The sequence below is a fragment of the Limanda limanda genome, chromosome 20, assembly GCF_963576545.1.
Source record: "Limanda limanda chromosome 20, fLimLim1.1, whole genome shotgun sequence".
Lineage (NCBI taxonomy): Eukaryota > Metazoa > Chordata > Actinopteri > Pleuronectiformes > Pleuronectidae > Limanda > Limanda limanda.
In genome coordinates, this window is record NC_083655.1 from 18639792 (window position 1) to 18656729 (window position 16938).

At 41.7% G+C, this 16938-nt stretch overlaps 2 protein-coding genes across 2 annotated transcripts in view; both read left to right on the forward strand.

Annotated features, from left to right (window-relative positions):
* sspo (SCO-spondin) overlaps positions 1–2583 on the forward strand; it is a 77840-nt gene extending 75257 nt beyond the window's left edge. Inside the window, exon 117 of the mRNA XM_061093604.1 lies at positions 2561–2583. Coding sequence (XP_060949587.1) covers positions 2561–2583 — 23 coding nt within the window. The remainder of the gene's footprint in view (positions 1–2560) is intronic.
* Positions 2584–7256: 4673 nt separating this feature from the next.
* The window catches only part of kcnh2b (potassium voltage-gated channel, subfamily H (eag-related), member 2b), a 205247-nt gene continuing 195565 nt past the window's right edge, over positions 7257–16938 (forward strand). Inside the window, exon 1 of the mRNA XM_061093759.1 lies at positions 7257–7332. Within this exon, the coding sequence (XP_060949742.1) occupies positions 7257–7332 (76 nt within the window). The remainder of the gene's footprint in view (positions 7333–16938) is intronic.

The following is a 16938-nucleotide window of genomic DNA, read 5'->3' on the forward strand; positions in this document are numbered from 1 at the left end:
GATGAGGAGAGAGCCACTGTCTGTCGCCAGCACATGTAAAACCATTTCCTTTCTGAGAGTTGTCTTCCTTTTGCCTGTTCATGGCACCTGCGTCACTTTCATTTGCACCAAAGCCTGGGAAATTGATTAAGTGCTCCCTTAATTCTTTTCAATGTTTAATGTATGCAACACTCAAGGAGACACGTACATTTTGTTGGACAGCTGTGCAGTGGCAATAAAAGGCATTCTATTCTTCTATTCACAAACACAAACAACTAATAGATGGCTGCATTGGCCTCCATCATCATCTCTCCCCTTCATGCCTGATGAAAACATTTCAATGTGAGCAAGCAGCATGAAGGATGAGGAGCTGGTGCCAAAAAACAGATGACTCAAAGTCATCAGTGTGTCAGTGGTTCATCTCTATTCATGCACATATCCCTCAAAGCAATTATCACTGAAACTCCTTGAAAACAGTCGGCACATTTAATGGTATAAATCTGCTTTCTACCACATTAAAAATGTAAGAACATGCAAATAGTGTTTCACTCAGGTTGCTTCAACCCCAGTCATCTGTTTTTCATGAAGTCCTGAAAAGTAAAGAGGAAACACTGACTGATCCACTGATCCAGTGTTTCCCATTAGTTATCTAGACTGACGCATCCTTGCTCGCAGTGTTTATCCGCCACTTGCTTGCGCTACGGCCCGTAAGGTTTTTACCGCCCACGCAGACTGTCTGACCTCATCGGTTCAGCTGCGGTTATGGCATAATATGCAATTCTTTCACACGAGAACTTGTCTTTCACTCTTTAGTCTGTGTACCTTTCACTCGGCATCTGTTCGAGAAAGCGTGAGTACGTGAGCGTGACCTTTGTGCACGTGCACCCCCCTTACTGCCATAGATTGTATCAATTCTTTGGGAGATTTAAAACACAGATCCTCACTTTAGATGCACAATATGATTCACCAGTGTTTTTACTATAATGTTGTGATTTAAATGATGCACTGTCTGGTTTGTGTCAAGATTTTCTAAACAGCAACTTCAATTATAAGTAGACAAATCATCAACATGACTCGTCTTCAACCCCTTATAATGTGTACCACATAGTCCTGTACAATACAGTAAGCCTCCATCATCTTCACTTGTCACAATTCATTTGAAAGCATTTTAAATTTAATGTTATTCTATTCAAATATACATGTTCAGTCACTTTCCATTAGTGCCAGACATACAAAGTCATACATTACCACAGATTGACACACTCTAAACATACATTTGCCTTTGCCCACCATGAATAATTCAATGGAGTTTCCCACCTCTGAAGCAATTATGTACTAATCCATTCTTCAACATGGCTGATTGCGTTAGTTAATTGGATGTAGACACGTACGACACAGGGCCCACCCCCTCTCCAAGTCATATTCCCCTTCCAGTGCTACACTTCCGCGGACACCACGTCTGACGGATTAGATTGTTCCAGCGATCAATATGGACTGGCATGCGGCTGCGCTCTCACACACACTTACACATATTAACTGCCACTATTATGACTTTTCTCATCTCTCAACTGATGCTTCTCGCTCTGCCTCACTCACAGACACAAGCCTGGAGAGGACGCACATGGATACGTTTCTCATCTGCTGTTGGAATTTTGTTTTGTAGATGCACGTATTAAAATTTATTTTAAGTAATTGGCCATATGGTTGCTGTAAACAAATGCACCTGCTTGGGGGCAGGGCAAAGACACACTACTTACCGCAAACACATATGCACACACACCCATACGACATATCCATAAGCAAGTGAAGTTATCTAGGTTGTCTCGAACTCGAGGACAAAGCAGCATACACACACACACACACACACACATGTTGGTGACAGGAATGTCATACGAGATAGAGGGTTTCTCCCCTCCAGAGTTTCCCGGCGGTCCCGGACCACTTGAACCTTCGGCACAGGCGGCTGGTGCCAAGTCAGCCGGGGCTAAACCGTGTCTGAGGAGCATGGTAATCCAGAGGCGTTTGAACTGCTGGCGGAGACAGCCGCTTGGGCCAGGGGACATCGGGGGAAAAGCATTGGATGTGACAGTTTAGGTTTTTAGGGTTTTTCCAGATTTGAAATTTTTTTAAATTAGCTGGTGGTGAGTGTGTTAACCTTTTCAACTATATATATAAATGTCATGATGTAGTGACATCCTTAACTCTACTAAAGCATCGGCCTTCAAATGTCCAAGACAGTGTACAACATAAGGTGACATCATGACCATTTTCAACCTATAATTGTACATTTTAATAAATTTAGTAATAAAAGGGATATTAACACTATCAAATAATGTCAATGTAATCACAATTTGTTTTACATAGTGCAGGATCTCTTTAATACAGTTCAAACAGGGAAACTTAAATATATACGAATATATAATAAATAGTAAATAAATGAAGTCTGTCTGTCTGTTCAGAATGTTTGAGTCACTTGATCTTTCTTTTATTCGGCAGTGGAAGCAGTTTTCTTTTGATGCATGTTAAGAAAACCACAGTGAAGTCATGACACCATCCATCTCACTGTTTCTCTTCTTCACAGGAGGCGACCTGTCCAGACGCTGAGGGACTGCGCTGAGTGTGTATGTGTTTGTTTGTGTGTGTTTGTGAGAATGTGTGTATATGCACGTATGAACTCCAAGCCAAGTGAGAGCACCACCCTGGAAGCCACTTGGCTGATACATGGAGGACTCTGGGATGGATATATATGGATGGATGTCCTGAACAAGTACCTGTTGATGCACACATTTTTCTGTAGTCCTTAGTCATCATATGACTGGATACTGCATCTGTTCTCAAACAGTTTATTCTTAAGCCTGTACAGCCGTTTTCTACTGTGTATTTATAGATTAAAAGACAGATGACACATACAAGTTTCATCTTTTATGGTTTGGAAATGTATATGCCCCTGCAGTTTGCTTTATGTTTGAGTTTACAGAAATAAGATGTTATATATTTTACAGTTTGTAGTACATTTCCTATGGAGTGGTCAGTAAAGATGTTCTACACATGGAGAATAAGTCTGGCTCTCTTTCTCTAAATGTCAGTATGTCAATGCATTTTTCCATAGTTCATCGTTGAACACTGTCCAGTCACCAGCTGAATGTTCCTTCTCCTGTGACACACAACAACTTCAATTAAAATAGACAAAACAAGGTCACCAACTTACCTTGTCTTCAACCCATTATAATGTATACCATTGTGTTTATATTTATATATGTTTAACTCAGTCATGTGTCTTTCATGGGACCCCCGACATAAATGTATTGTTAAGATGATTCCAGTTTTATTCATAAAAGATGTTTTTTATAATCTAATCAAGTCTAATCTTATAAAGACACATTTTGGGCATATTTACTTTTTTATGATTTACGAATAAATTTGAATCATCCAGTTGTTACTTGTGTCTAAACACAAGAGTCCCTTCTTTATTTCCATTCCCCAAATAACCTTCATATATTATGTTATACTTTGCTACAGTGTGTTTTCTTGAAAGCCTATAAGTATGTCATGTCTTTATAAAGTACAGTATTTCATGAGGTCTTTCAAGCCCTTAATTGACTGCAAAGAAAGCCTACACATTAAATATGCTTGGTCATTTTAATGCTCTTTATTGAACTTGAATCCTCGTTTTTTTTCAGCACACACACACGCTCATAACAACATGCTGCCGTCACTCTTCTTGCGTTTCGCTTAGTAAACGCAGGGAGCGGAAAAGGGAGAGTGACATTTCTGATGACAGGAGTTCCATTTGCTGCTGAAATGTTTATGCATTATAAGATGATGTAGCTTTTAATGGATGTGTCGCCTTGAGCTTTTTCAATTCCCTTATTCAGACATTTACTCATTACTCTGTGGAGTAAGGAGCATAAAAAACTTCTTAAGCATTTACATTGCCCTTCTCTCTTTCTCTGTGTGTGTGGAGTGTGTACGTGTTCTAGTAAACACTGAAAGTGTGTGACAGGCTGGCATCTGTCTCAACCATGACAAATTGTTTTCCTCTTTCTTTTCCTCCTTCCTCTACCCCTTCTCCTCCTCCTTCTCCTCCCTCACTCTTTTCCTGACTAAATAAGGGAGTTGAGAGGCGAAGGCTGACCAGCGAGCTCCTTTATGGCTTTCAGCTGCTCTAGTAAATACCACTGGATTGTAATAAGAGCAGGAACTGATGCATTTTTAATTCATACCAAAATGTCACATTCTGATGGATAGCACCTCAGGACTGGTCCCACTGCAAGGCTGCAATTCATCACACACCTCAGCAATCATTAAAACACTCATCGCTGGGGAGAAAAATGAATGTAACCACGCCGCTGTGCAGGTCACTTTGATGAATGCAGCCACGGAGCAGCGGCGTTGCTTCAGGTCTGGATCTGACAGAAGTGTAAACAGCTAAACTTGCCAACAGCCAAGGCCTCTTACATCCCTGGGATTGATATGAGAATCTTGTTCACTGTACAGAGAGTGTGAAGTACAAGGCCGGGTGAGGAAAACCAAAAACTGTTTCTGGGATACTTTACACATCTCAAAAAACGTTTTAGAAACAAATTCCTTAAAATAAAACCAGGTAAATTTAGTGGCTTGATTCCCTGAATGAAACGAAGAAAGAAACGTGCACATTTCCTTATTTACTGATAATATATATATATATATAATGATTATGAATTATGATTTATGACAATTCCATGGATCATACATAATATCGATGCTGGCTTACTCATCAACTTTTGTTACACATGGACGGGCATGTATCCTAATATACTTTAAATACTTTAAATAATTCCAGGGTCGCTGCTACATAAACTCATCATTGTAAAATCTGACCTTGTAACATCTGTTATTATTATTAGTATGAACTGGTGCTGCTATCTTTATTAACATCCTTACATTCGTAATATCACTCATCATTATAACTATTCTGAAAGGGCCGATTAGCCTACACAACTGGACGTGGCCTCTCTCCTCTCTCCCCCTCTCTCTCTTATCTCCCCTCGTTCTCACCCACCTTTCCTCTCCCCAACCGGGCGAGGCAGACAGCCACCCACATTGAGTCTGATCAGAGTTTTCTTCCAGTTAATGTAAGATATTGTAGGTCTTGGCTTTACTAGGTTAAATGGCTTGAGATATATGTTGTGATTTTGTTCAAATCAAATTGAACAGAATACAAATTATTCTAATCCCAGCAGTCAGTAGCATAAAGAAAAAAATGTTTTAATCAATTTTAAAGACAAAATAAATAAATAGTAATAATATGAATGAATAAATTCCCGTTTGCAAATTATTTACATTAAGCTAACTACAAATTTAGGTCTGCTGCTCGATCATTTCAACCCACGCCACAGTTTCCCACAGCACGTGAAAGCACCATCCCCAGCATGACGGAGGGGGGGAACCCCGGCGCTGTGACGTAGCGGCAGCCGCCAGTGAGTGGAGAATCCCCATCCAACCCCAGACACACAACAAAGCAGCATCTCCAGAGCCTTTTCCACTGGTTTATTAACACGTGATGGGACAGATGCTGACACAGATGGGTTGTTGATAGAGAGAGAGAGAGAGAGAGAGAGAGAGAGAGAGAGAGAGAGAGACACACCCGCTTCTCCTCAGGGCAGGTAAATGGGCTTTTGTGGGGCTGGAGGTTTTCTTTTGTACAGAGTGGAATACAACGGAGGAGGGCGCGTGTGTGTGTGTGTGTGTGTGTGTGTGTGTGTGTGTGTGTGTGTGTGTGTGTGTGTGTGTGTGTGCGCGTGTTTGTGCGTGTGTGTGTGTGTGTGTAGCCTCACACCTGCCAGGCTCAGGTCAGCAGCCGTTTGGCCACAGCTCTTTCCAGCAGGTGTGTGATGGTGATAACACAAAGCACGTTCCTCTTTCACACCACATGTATCACTGGCGCTCCCTTCTTCTCTGTCAGACATTTTTCTTTTCTGTTTGATGCTTTACACAGTGAGACACCTCTTCACTCGCGTTAGACACCTGGATATTGTTGTTTTTGTTGATGCGCCATGGCACCTCTGTGCGTCCCGGGAGAGGGATCACCCCCCCCCCCCCCCCCACTTGAAACTCTCTGAGGTGGTGTTCCCTGTTAAAACGGCCGTGTACCTCTTATAGCATTTTGCACATGGAGGCTAGGACGAATGTCTGCCTCCAAAAAAAGGAAGACAATCAACTATTTTCTATTCTATTCTTTGTAGATGATGATACACCAATTCCGATTTGAATATGGGCTAAACTGTGATTGGTTGATTGATTGATTGATTGATTGATTGATTCCAACAGCACCTCGAGAGTGAACCTGTAACTTGATTTAACCTGGTGCCATTTAAATGCGATTTAATCCGATTGAACTAAAGGTCTATTTAATCAAATACATAATTGGTAATAATTCTGGAGCTATAGTTTCCTCGAGGCCCCATTTAGGGACCTTTCCAACTCCTCTTTTAAATGGGATGAGGAGAATTCGACAGCCCATCGACTTCTCCCTCCATAATAATACAAAAGTGCATGTGAGCAGTTCCCGGTCGTGATGCTCAAAGGGTTAAAAGAGGCGCAGCTAGAAGCCGGTGGAGCTGAAGTCATCCGGCACAGCGCGCAGCGAGGGGAGGAAGAGGAGACGCGGAGAACACCTTCAATCCAACACCGAGCCAGGACGAACCGGGCTGCACGTCTGCGCTCTGCTCTTTCTTTTTCAACATCCTCACTCTTCTTCTTCTTCTTCCTCCACAGTTGCACACACTCAGCTCCGGACGCAGAGGGAGGAGGTGGGATGAGAAGCGGATAAATAACGCGCAGCTCCAGCGCCCAAACTATGGCTCCAGCGACGCTCGCCCGGTCCGCCTCGCAGGAGCGGGCGGTAGTGAAGGATGAGGTCCAGCGAGTGTGAGACCAGAAGAGAAATATAACCCCCCCGGTAGTCCTTCATCTGGGGATAGAAAGAAAGATACCTCCTCTCCACCTGGACACTGGAGGCTGGGATACGGCTCCGTGCGTGCAGCGCGCTTCCTCCTCTCCCCAACTCGCGTAAATCCCTCACTTTCTTTTGGAGACCCAGCCAGAAGCCTGCGTCGCTCCGGGTCTGAACTTATTGGAGGGGGGGTGAACTTTGAATTTGGATTACTGCCACTGAAACCTGCCCGGGCTCCGAGCAGAGAGAGCAGTGAGGGAGGCAGCATCGTGCGCTCGGTTGTGATCACATTTAAAAAACAAAAACAAAAGTCTCTCCGAGTCCAGGGGCCACCGCTGCGAAGATGCCGGTCCGGAGGGGCCACGTCGCTCCGCAGAACACCTTCCTGGACACCATCATCAGGAAATTCGACAGCCAGAGTAAGATCAGTCATTTTCTTCCCATCACATCATTAATTTGACCGCACAGCCAGCTTTTTTCTTTCCCATTAAGGTTCATAGGTTAATTGATTCGGTGACTCAGGAGCGATTTGGAAGCGGGTCCCCGATGAATTACCCTCATTTATTGTGTTTGCTGCTGCTCGGTTAATGGCTGTGGTACAGTGGAGGGAGAAACATCAGGAAACATGTTTTTTAATTTCAAACATCACCTCATAATGACTTGTGAGACTTTGGAGTAGTTTCCCCTTCACCCGCCACATATATCTTTGGGTTTGTGTGCATTAACAAGTGATGGTTATCATGACCATGAGTCCTCATATGACATGTTGAGGGGTTTTGAATTTCCTCTCAGAAAAGACAAATGACCCTTAAGTGCCTTCGGGGCCATGCACTCTACTTTATTTGGCTGTAGATATTCATCCAGAATCCATTTTACACCTCAATATCCCATCATACACATGCTTTTACAGCCATAAAACATTTATATAGTTTGTTATCTTTGCCTTCAAAGGACAAAAACCAATATCCTATCAGTTAATCTCCAGAAAGTTACAAGCTACAAAAACAAACACTATATCTGAGCTCCTGCATTTTTCATATCCAGCCCAGGGGCGTGAAATACGAGGCTGTCTATATTTCAAAATGCACCAGGCTTCAGCCGTCCCCGGTGGTGTTATATCTTTGATGCAAATCATTTTTTTGTTATTATCCCCTCGCCATACGTGTGATCAGCAGACTTCCAACATGCCTCAGCAGCCCACAACAGCACTTTGCCCTGCAAAACAATGCACAGCCGGGTCGGAGGATGGTCGAGGTTGAGGATGTGCATGATTAACATTTTTTGTTGTTTCAGGTTTTGACAGTCAAGCTGATGCAAGAGGAATTAAATGCAGCTTTCAGGGGGATCCACATGTCAATTACTCTCATCAGGAGCTGACAAGGAAAGATGGAGATGTGAGATTAAGTTACAAATTGTCTTGATTTGTTCCAAGACAATCTAAACTCCTGAGGGAGTGCCTCTATCTAAAAAGCTGGATAACCACACTCCTCTCCTTCCTCCATTCGCCATATGCTCTTGGATCAAGAGGCTGCTGTGGAATAGCAAGTGATATCTGTAACGCCCGAGAGTCACGGCAGCATAGCTTCAAACAAGATTGTGTAAAAGGGGGGGATATAGTGTGAAAACAGTGCGTTTCCTGACACAGAGGCGATGAAAAGCCACGGCACACGAGCGCAGTTGAGTTGAAAAACAGATGTCAGAGTTGGGTAATTGACATTAATCCTGGGTAGCTCTGCAAAGGTGAGCGTATTCTGCCGCTCACTGGATCGCCGCCAGCTCATTCCACTGTGTTCATATCTTTCATGTTTTTCTTCGCAGCAGATTTGCATTGGTTTCAGAAAGATTCTTTGTGTGGCGGATGATTGTTTTTCCGCAAGAGGAGCACTCAAGTGTTGTGGAGGAACATAACCTCCAGCAGAGAGAAACAAACCCTCACACGGCTGCTTTCCAAATCTTTCCCAGTGACACATGTTCATAATCAGCTCCTATTGATTGTTTCAGGCTTTTGGTTCGGACTAATCAAGCACGCTGATAGCGACAGTATTGTGTCTAATAGCTGTGGGTAATGAAGTGGTGGACATTTTAGTTTCGACATCCTTATTAATTCTGGAGTTATTGAAGCATGAGCAAATTCTAAATGAGAAAATAGGTTTATCTCCTTATCGATGTTTTAAATGAAGCACAGACAAAGGACTCGTCAATACTGTGCATCATGTTTTCTTAATAACTTTAAGGCAGTTTTATTTGTAGAGCACGTTTCAGACACAGGGGTAGATTCAAGACTCTGCACAGGGGCATTCAAAGACAACACGGAGACACAATGAAAAGAAATCAAACAACTTTCAAGGTAGATAAACTAAAATAAAAAGAGTAGAAGTAAATAAGTAGAGAGAATAAAAATAATGCAAATAAAGAAGATGAAACTAAGTAAAATAAAATAAAAATGGAGTAAAACACAGTGATGGTATGACCTTTTAAATATAAAAAAATAGATCCAGTCTGCAATGGATGGGGTTTCCCTGGATGATCAGGCAGTTGCTTCCAGCGCTGTGCATAGTGACTAAAAGCTGCTTATCTATGTTTAACCTTTACCCTGGGCCCTTACCCTATGTTGGACTATCATGTCTGCTACATATTTAGGAACCGTTTCATTACAAGATTTGAAAATAAGTCGAAATTTTAGTCTTCCCATTCCTACTGTGACACCACATGAGCTCACTACTCCCATGTCATCTATAGCTGCATACATAGTGTTTATGAAGGCCTGGTGTGGGTAATTGAGAGTGCGTGAACTTCTTGTGAACAACAATCAGCATATTGTTTCAGAGTCGGGTATATAGATCATGTGATGCCTCATGTATAACAAAGAAGAGCAACATTCATGGTAGAATGAGTAGTGTTATAGGATTCTAAATACTGCTCTATATTCACAAGCTATGGAGACTCAGCCTCGGAGGAGGCAGAGCAAACTGGGGACATCTGCTGTCAGCACACGTCACATGGTGACTGTTTCCACCTGGCATATTGTGTGAGATCCTGTTGTACTTGAGACAGTGACAGTGATTAAGCAGCTCAGGCCTTCCATTATGAAACAGTCTTTTAATCCAGTGCATGGGAGACATGTTGTTTTTCTCACCGTTGCACCTAATTTAAGTTGAGCGCTTTGCCTTCAAAAGGAACTGCGACGCAAAACAATCGTACACAAAAATTGCACTCTATTGGAAATAAATCACCTAACTTGATAATTATTTGATTGGATTTCATTTCCAGCTAATGGACAGACATTTGAACGTTGTCTTGTGGACTGTAACTGGTATTCTCCAGGTACTTCAGCATCTTTCCACAGTCCAAAGATATGCAGATTGGAGGGGGGGTAATTTGAGGCTATAAGCTGACTGTAGGTGTGAGTGTGAGCGGTTGTTTGTCAGCCCTCCTATTCCTTGGCGACCCATCCAGGGTGTACCCGCCATCTGCCCAATGTCAGCTGGGATGCGAATCCAGCTTCCCCCGCGAGCCTCAAAGCACAATCAATATAGATAATGGATGAGACGATTGGAAACACAGTGTATTACACTAGAATGCATATCAAAAGGTTTATGTATCTGATGAAAACTTCACATCAGCAGTTTTTCCAGTCATTAGTTTGAAATAAAGTTAATTTTAATGCTGTTGTACCACCAGAGAACTTTCTTTTACCTACATTTGTCTTGCGTTGCAGTTTTGGAGTCGAGTTTTGTGACTTAAGCAGAGAGTTGGTATCTTGTTTCCAAGAGGAAATGATCGGATAGCAGACTGCCCATTAGAGGGTTTTCAGACTGAATTCGATCCATTAAGGTGAGTGTAAGGATTGTTTTGCGAGTCGGAGAAGCTCATCACACACCAAAACACAACAGAGTGGCAACTATTTTATCTTTCACAGAGATGGTAGTGAAGTAAATATTAGAAATACACATATCTCTTTGAAAGCCTGTGTTTTTTGAGCCAACGTAGATGTCTGAACCCCAACAAAGAAGGGTACTGATGTGTCTCAGCACAACCATAGATTTAAACACTTACAGTTTAAATCTATTTGGTTCTGCAGGTTGAAGAAAGAGAATCTTGTTATTGATGAGGACAGCTGTGTCTCATTATCTGAGCCTGAACATGTCATATTACAGATTTCATGATTCTGAAACCATTTCCATTGCCCCAACACCTAAACAGGCCAATGAATCTGTGAACAATACTGTGGCACCCAATAGCTCGCCTGGTTGATTGGGTTCCCCATGAGCGATGGTGTTAGTTCCAATGCTGCATGTCGTCCCTGCTCTCACCCCCTCGTGTTAGTCCATCAGGCACAAAGCTAACTGATTATCTAATTGTTGGCAGTGCCCAACTCCAAACCTGTAGGGAAACCAGAGTCAACACCGACCATGATGCCGAACCATCCCCAGAAATAGTAGGCGCAGCTATATTCAGCCAGTAGAATATGAATGTAAATATCACAGGGCTGTGGATTAGCTGGGGTCCTGTCCAGGGTGTACACCACCCCTCGCCCAATTTCAGCTGCGATTGGCTCCAGCACCTATGTGACAATTCAGAGGAAAAGTGAAGTAGATTATAAATGGATGAATGTATGTAAACACAGTGAACCAAGTAGTGAGATCTGTAAGTGAGGTCGCAACTCCACGGATGGAATGTGCACATCCTCCTGGGAGCAGCGCTTTCACTCCTGCCTCCTCGTCTGCTTGCTGGGAGACTCCTGTGATCCAGTGGGACAGTCTGGCCTTTGACAGAATCTCCTGTTTAAAGAGCACAAAGAGTTGGTCGGCTACCCTGAGCGCCCCTATGGTCCTGACATACAATCCAGCTCTCTGCCTGTTTTTAATGTCAGGTTCCAAAAGAGAACTAGAGGTATGGTCCTTTTTATTCAACTTCACTGGTCTCTAAAAACCAGGGCATACATTACCTACTGTGCTAATTAAAAACAGTTCAATTTAGAGCGTGCTATGGTTGTAGCCACTAATGTTGCGTGAAAACTCCAGTCTCGTTCTGAAATGAGAATAGAGGTCTTGTTATTTAACTTCTTTCTAACACCATCATTTTGTTCAATATCTATCTTCTAGTCTTCAGCAACAACTTACGCTGATTTAACACATTTTAACATTTAACACTCTTATGGAAAATTGGAGGTGCTTCCCTTTAAATTCGAAAGTGGTACCTTTACTTGCATGAAAACCACGTCTCTCCACTAATCATAAAGATTCTTCATATATTTTCACAGTCAAATACATTTGAGATTCACACATCACACAGGTGTAAAATAAATGTGTGCTCTCTTTCATGAATCTGATATCGTACACACCACAATCTCCATTAAGTCTATAAGATGTATAAGGTCACATTACCAGCAACTGTAAAGTGCAATCGAACCAGGGGGATATGTACAACTCAGACAGGCAGTCGAGACAGTAATGTCGAGTAGCTGTTAGAAAATTAATTCCCGGGATACAGATGTTTATTGGATTATTAGACAGAAATGAGCAAGAGGTCAAGAGAGATTGCATGGAGATTACTGATGTGTTCACTGGAGGAAAATCAATGAGGAGCGTGATCTCGGTTCCCATGTGTTCAGTCAGTGGGAAGGGATTATGAAATCCACTGCAGACACCAGGATTTTAACTGTACAACCTGATATACAACGCATTATGATGTGTATATACTGTACGATGTGTGCACCAGCCAGCATTAAGTAAGACACTTGGTTTCATGTTGTGGCTGATGTGTGTGTTTTTGACTCAAAACATGATGCTTTGAAAAATAACTGAAATAACTTATGGTTCAAATAAGTTATCATCTTATTACGATTTGTCACAGCATTACTTGTGCTATGCCGCAGGCATTTCCTCAGCTTACATATTTTATTTTGTCTTCCCTTCAAATCAGGATGTGATTTGTTCCCAGTCTTCTACTTCTTCCCTAAAATATCAAAAACAACACAGATCAGATGTTGAACATGTTCAATTGTATAATCTTAATCGGGATTAACACAAGTATATATCCGATAATCAGATTCTCACAGAACTTGCTTCGTGTTCCTCAATGCATGCACGTTCTGAGTATTGCACTGATTGGCTAAAGGCTGAGCTATTTGTTTGGAGACTGTGCTATTTGTTTCATTAGACATACCTATTTGCAAGTGGCCTTGACGGACGTGCTTAATTCACAGGGAACAACATGTATATTTTTTTTCTTGTTTTCTCTTTGTGCTAGATATTTGAACCTAGTATAAATACAAGTGGATTTTACCGTTCGGAAATCTAATTAGATCAACTAATTAGATCAGTATGCAGCCTGTATCCAGTTTCTCAAATGTTTGGAAATCTAACCCCTGACCTTCTCTGCTTACTGTGCACTGATCCTCTCTGCACGTAACCCTCTCTGCTTACTGTACTGTGATCCTTCATTTTTGATGTCCACGCTCATCCAAACATCTCGCATAAAACAAATCCTGTATGTGCAGTCATCTTCCCCGACAACGGCCGGCACCATATTTGACCTTGATATGAGGTCCCAGCAACCAAGTCTCTTCATGTATTTTATGGTCATGTGTGTCTTTATGCACCTTAGTCCAATTGGTCCAATTTCAAGCCTCAAAGCCAGCGTGCTCCGGGGAGGACGCTATCATTCTACAGCTTTTGTACAAACACTCCATCGCCATGGCAACTGCCCCCCTGACTCTTCCACCCACACAACCACCCACCCTCCCACACACACGTACACACACACACACGCACACAGGAGAAGGTACACTGTGTCTCAGACTAACAGCAGGTTATTCTATGTTCTGCATCTTTTAGAAAAAGTTATGGATATTAATAAATGATTGTATAGGAGAAGTGACTAATTGTTAACTACAACAATAGTTTTTTTATGTGGTGTAGTACAATAGTCTAGTTGCAAGTCTATGCAATGTTCAATGATCCTTCATGACATACCCAATTATAATCTATTTTCTCCATCAAATGTCTCATAATCAACACTTTTCAGTAGTTTTAGGTTTCCTTGTGTTTGAGTTAAGTTAAGCTAAGAACAACATTGCTTTTCTTATAAAATGCGTGTATTTGTGTTAATCAACTTTGTATCCATCATGAAATAATGGGATTGGGCCTGAGTTGGGGCTCAGGGGAGGGAAGTCAACAACAGGCAGACTAACAAATAGCAGATTACTGAATAACCCTTTTCTTCGATGGTGTGAATAAGTGAGCTTTTCATTTCTGAAATTGACAGATGGTAAAAGCAGGTCAACAGCAATATCAAACAACTCCAAACCAACTCAAGATTATATCACACGCTTGTGAAAGTCCATAACATTGGGAACCAATGTCCTTAAACCGTTTTTTCTATAAAGTAAAGTTCTACAAGAAATACTTAAAGGTCCAGTGTCTAGACTTTAGTGACATCTAGTGGTAAAGTTGTATGTTGCAGCTGAATACCCCTCACCTCACCCTCCCCTTCCAAACATAAAAGAGAATCTGTGGTAGCCTTCAGTCATCATGAAAATTCAAAAGGTTTTTAGTTTGTCCAGTTTGGGCTATTGTAAAAAAAAACTGGCGGTCTCCGTAGAGAGGACCTGCTCCCGATGCAAATATAAAGTATTTGAAAATAAAAGGTTCATTCTACGGTAAAGAAAACTACAATTTGCAGCCAATAAATCCTTTCACCTAAATCTTACTCACCTAATCTTTCACCCATGTGGTTATAGAGGCTTGCTGAACTACTTTAGCTCAGAAGCTAATCACTTACATGCTAGTAAACCTGGGAAATGCTAGCACAATTCAATAACAGCTGTTCTAGTTTTGGTTCAATTTTGCTATGAAATATTTGCCCTATTAAATGCCGGGACGACTTGTATAAAGCCAGGATTTGTGAACAGGATCTATTTCAATAAAGACCTAAATGCAACTTTAATGCACATGATACATTTGAGAGCCTCATCCACAGGATATTCTTATGTTTGATCTGTCTAATTTTACTCCTGCCATGGCTGTGAAATAAAAAAAATGTAGCTATCATTTTCTTTTTCCCACCTGAATATTCCTTCATTGTCCCTCCTCCAGATGGTTGTAGTGTCAATATTTTCGACATAAAGGCTCTCGTCATTGCGATACTGTTCCTGTACCGAATAAATGCAGCACTGAGCTTCTTCTCCGGTGGTTAGCTTTTATTTCTCTGCTCCATCTGCTTAACTCAGAGGGTGTAAACACAGCAACCCTGCTATACTGTTGCTGGAGTCAGGAGTGAGTCAGTGCCTCAAGATTGCACTTTATTGGTGTGAAATCACTTGTCTCTCGCTCACACACTCGTCCCCTCTCTGACTCGTCTCCTGTCTTCCTCCCTCTCTCTTGTTCATACACATACACCCCCACGTTACCAAGTGGCCGCACAAAAGAACACGCACGCACACACAGACACAATCGCACACCCTTGTAAACACTCAGAGCCTGCAAACACTCTTCTCTCTCACCGCCCTCCCTCTACACCCCGCTCCCTCTGTCTCTCTGCTCTTTGTCTCATTTGACAACCTGTTCAAGCTCTCTCCATCTCCGTGGTGCCCGCTGTGCTTCTGTTTCTAACTGCCGTCTGATCTCAAATGGATATGCATCCAAATGGGTAACATGGCACCTGCTGGAGGAACTGAGGGGGGAGAGGTTATGTGATGGCTCTGTCTGGGTTTTATTTATGCAGCTTTCCATTTCCAAGTCAAGTGCAGGGCCCATTTATATCTTTATATATATATTTTGAATGCAGATTAAAAAATATCCATCCTCAAATTGTTATTTATGTGGTTCAGTTTTTACAAAAATGTAATTAACCAAATGCAAAAAGCTATTTTTAATCGTTTCATTACCACCCAAGATAAGTCATGAATAAGGGTTTTTTCAGATATCAGTGCTATGTATATACTTTTAAAACTGCTCAGGTATCTAAACGGTACCAAAACCAATACTTTTTTCCTAAATAAATCACATAATAACAGTTTTAGTGCATAATACAGTAAAATATTCCAGCTCCAAAACTTATCATCAATGATTGCTCAGACATTTGCACATCCCTGTGTCAGAATCCTTTCTCTGAAAATGTTTCCAGACTTTACCTTTTTTACAACTGTTGAAGTCCAGCTTGATTTCAGCACTACATATAGGTAAAGACCATGCTGATGTTAAGATGTTATTTTTGCGTTGAGGCTTTGAGTGCTGTGCTTATAAGCAGTCGTATAGAGTAAAAAATGATATATGATATAACTTGTTTTCCACCTGCATATTCTTAAGACTGTTTTGATTGATCAGATTTCTCTCTATAGCAGCACTATCGGGGATGTTGGTGTGTTTCACCTGGAGCCAAAAAGATAGATCTCTCCTTTTCACGTCAATACCTGTAAATCTCTTAATAATATGTTATGATATGATAATGTTGTTGATCCGTATGCCGGTCCTTCAGGAACACATGTGCTCAGACGTGTCCATGACTCTTTATTGACTTATTTTGCCATGATTGCCATCATTATTGTGAGACAAGAAGGAAAACATTGCATAAAACCTGAGACATTTTGTTCTGTGGTAGATTCTCATTCTTATTATTGTAGATACCAGTGAATTGAAGCACAGAGGCACACAGCAGCTCCAGCTTCTTGGCAGGACACTTTGATATGGATGAATGCTGCGGCTCTTGTGAGGATTAAACTTGTGACCCTCTAGTTGGAAGACAGTCTTTCTACACCCCCAACCCAGTGGAGAACACAGAAAGGTTTGCAATAGGTATCGTAATCTTTTTGGACACATATTCGGACCAAATGCAGCACTGTTAAGTTTTTATTTAATTCCTTTAATAATCATCTTGGATTGCATTGTAATTTCATCATTAGCATTTTACCAGTCAAGGCAGAGGCCGAGAGAACACTGGTCCCCCTGTGAGAAACTGAACTCATGAAACGCTGCCGATGCGTTTAGAACAGGGCATCAAAAGCGTTACAAAAACCCCCTCTG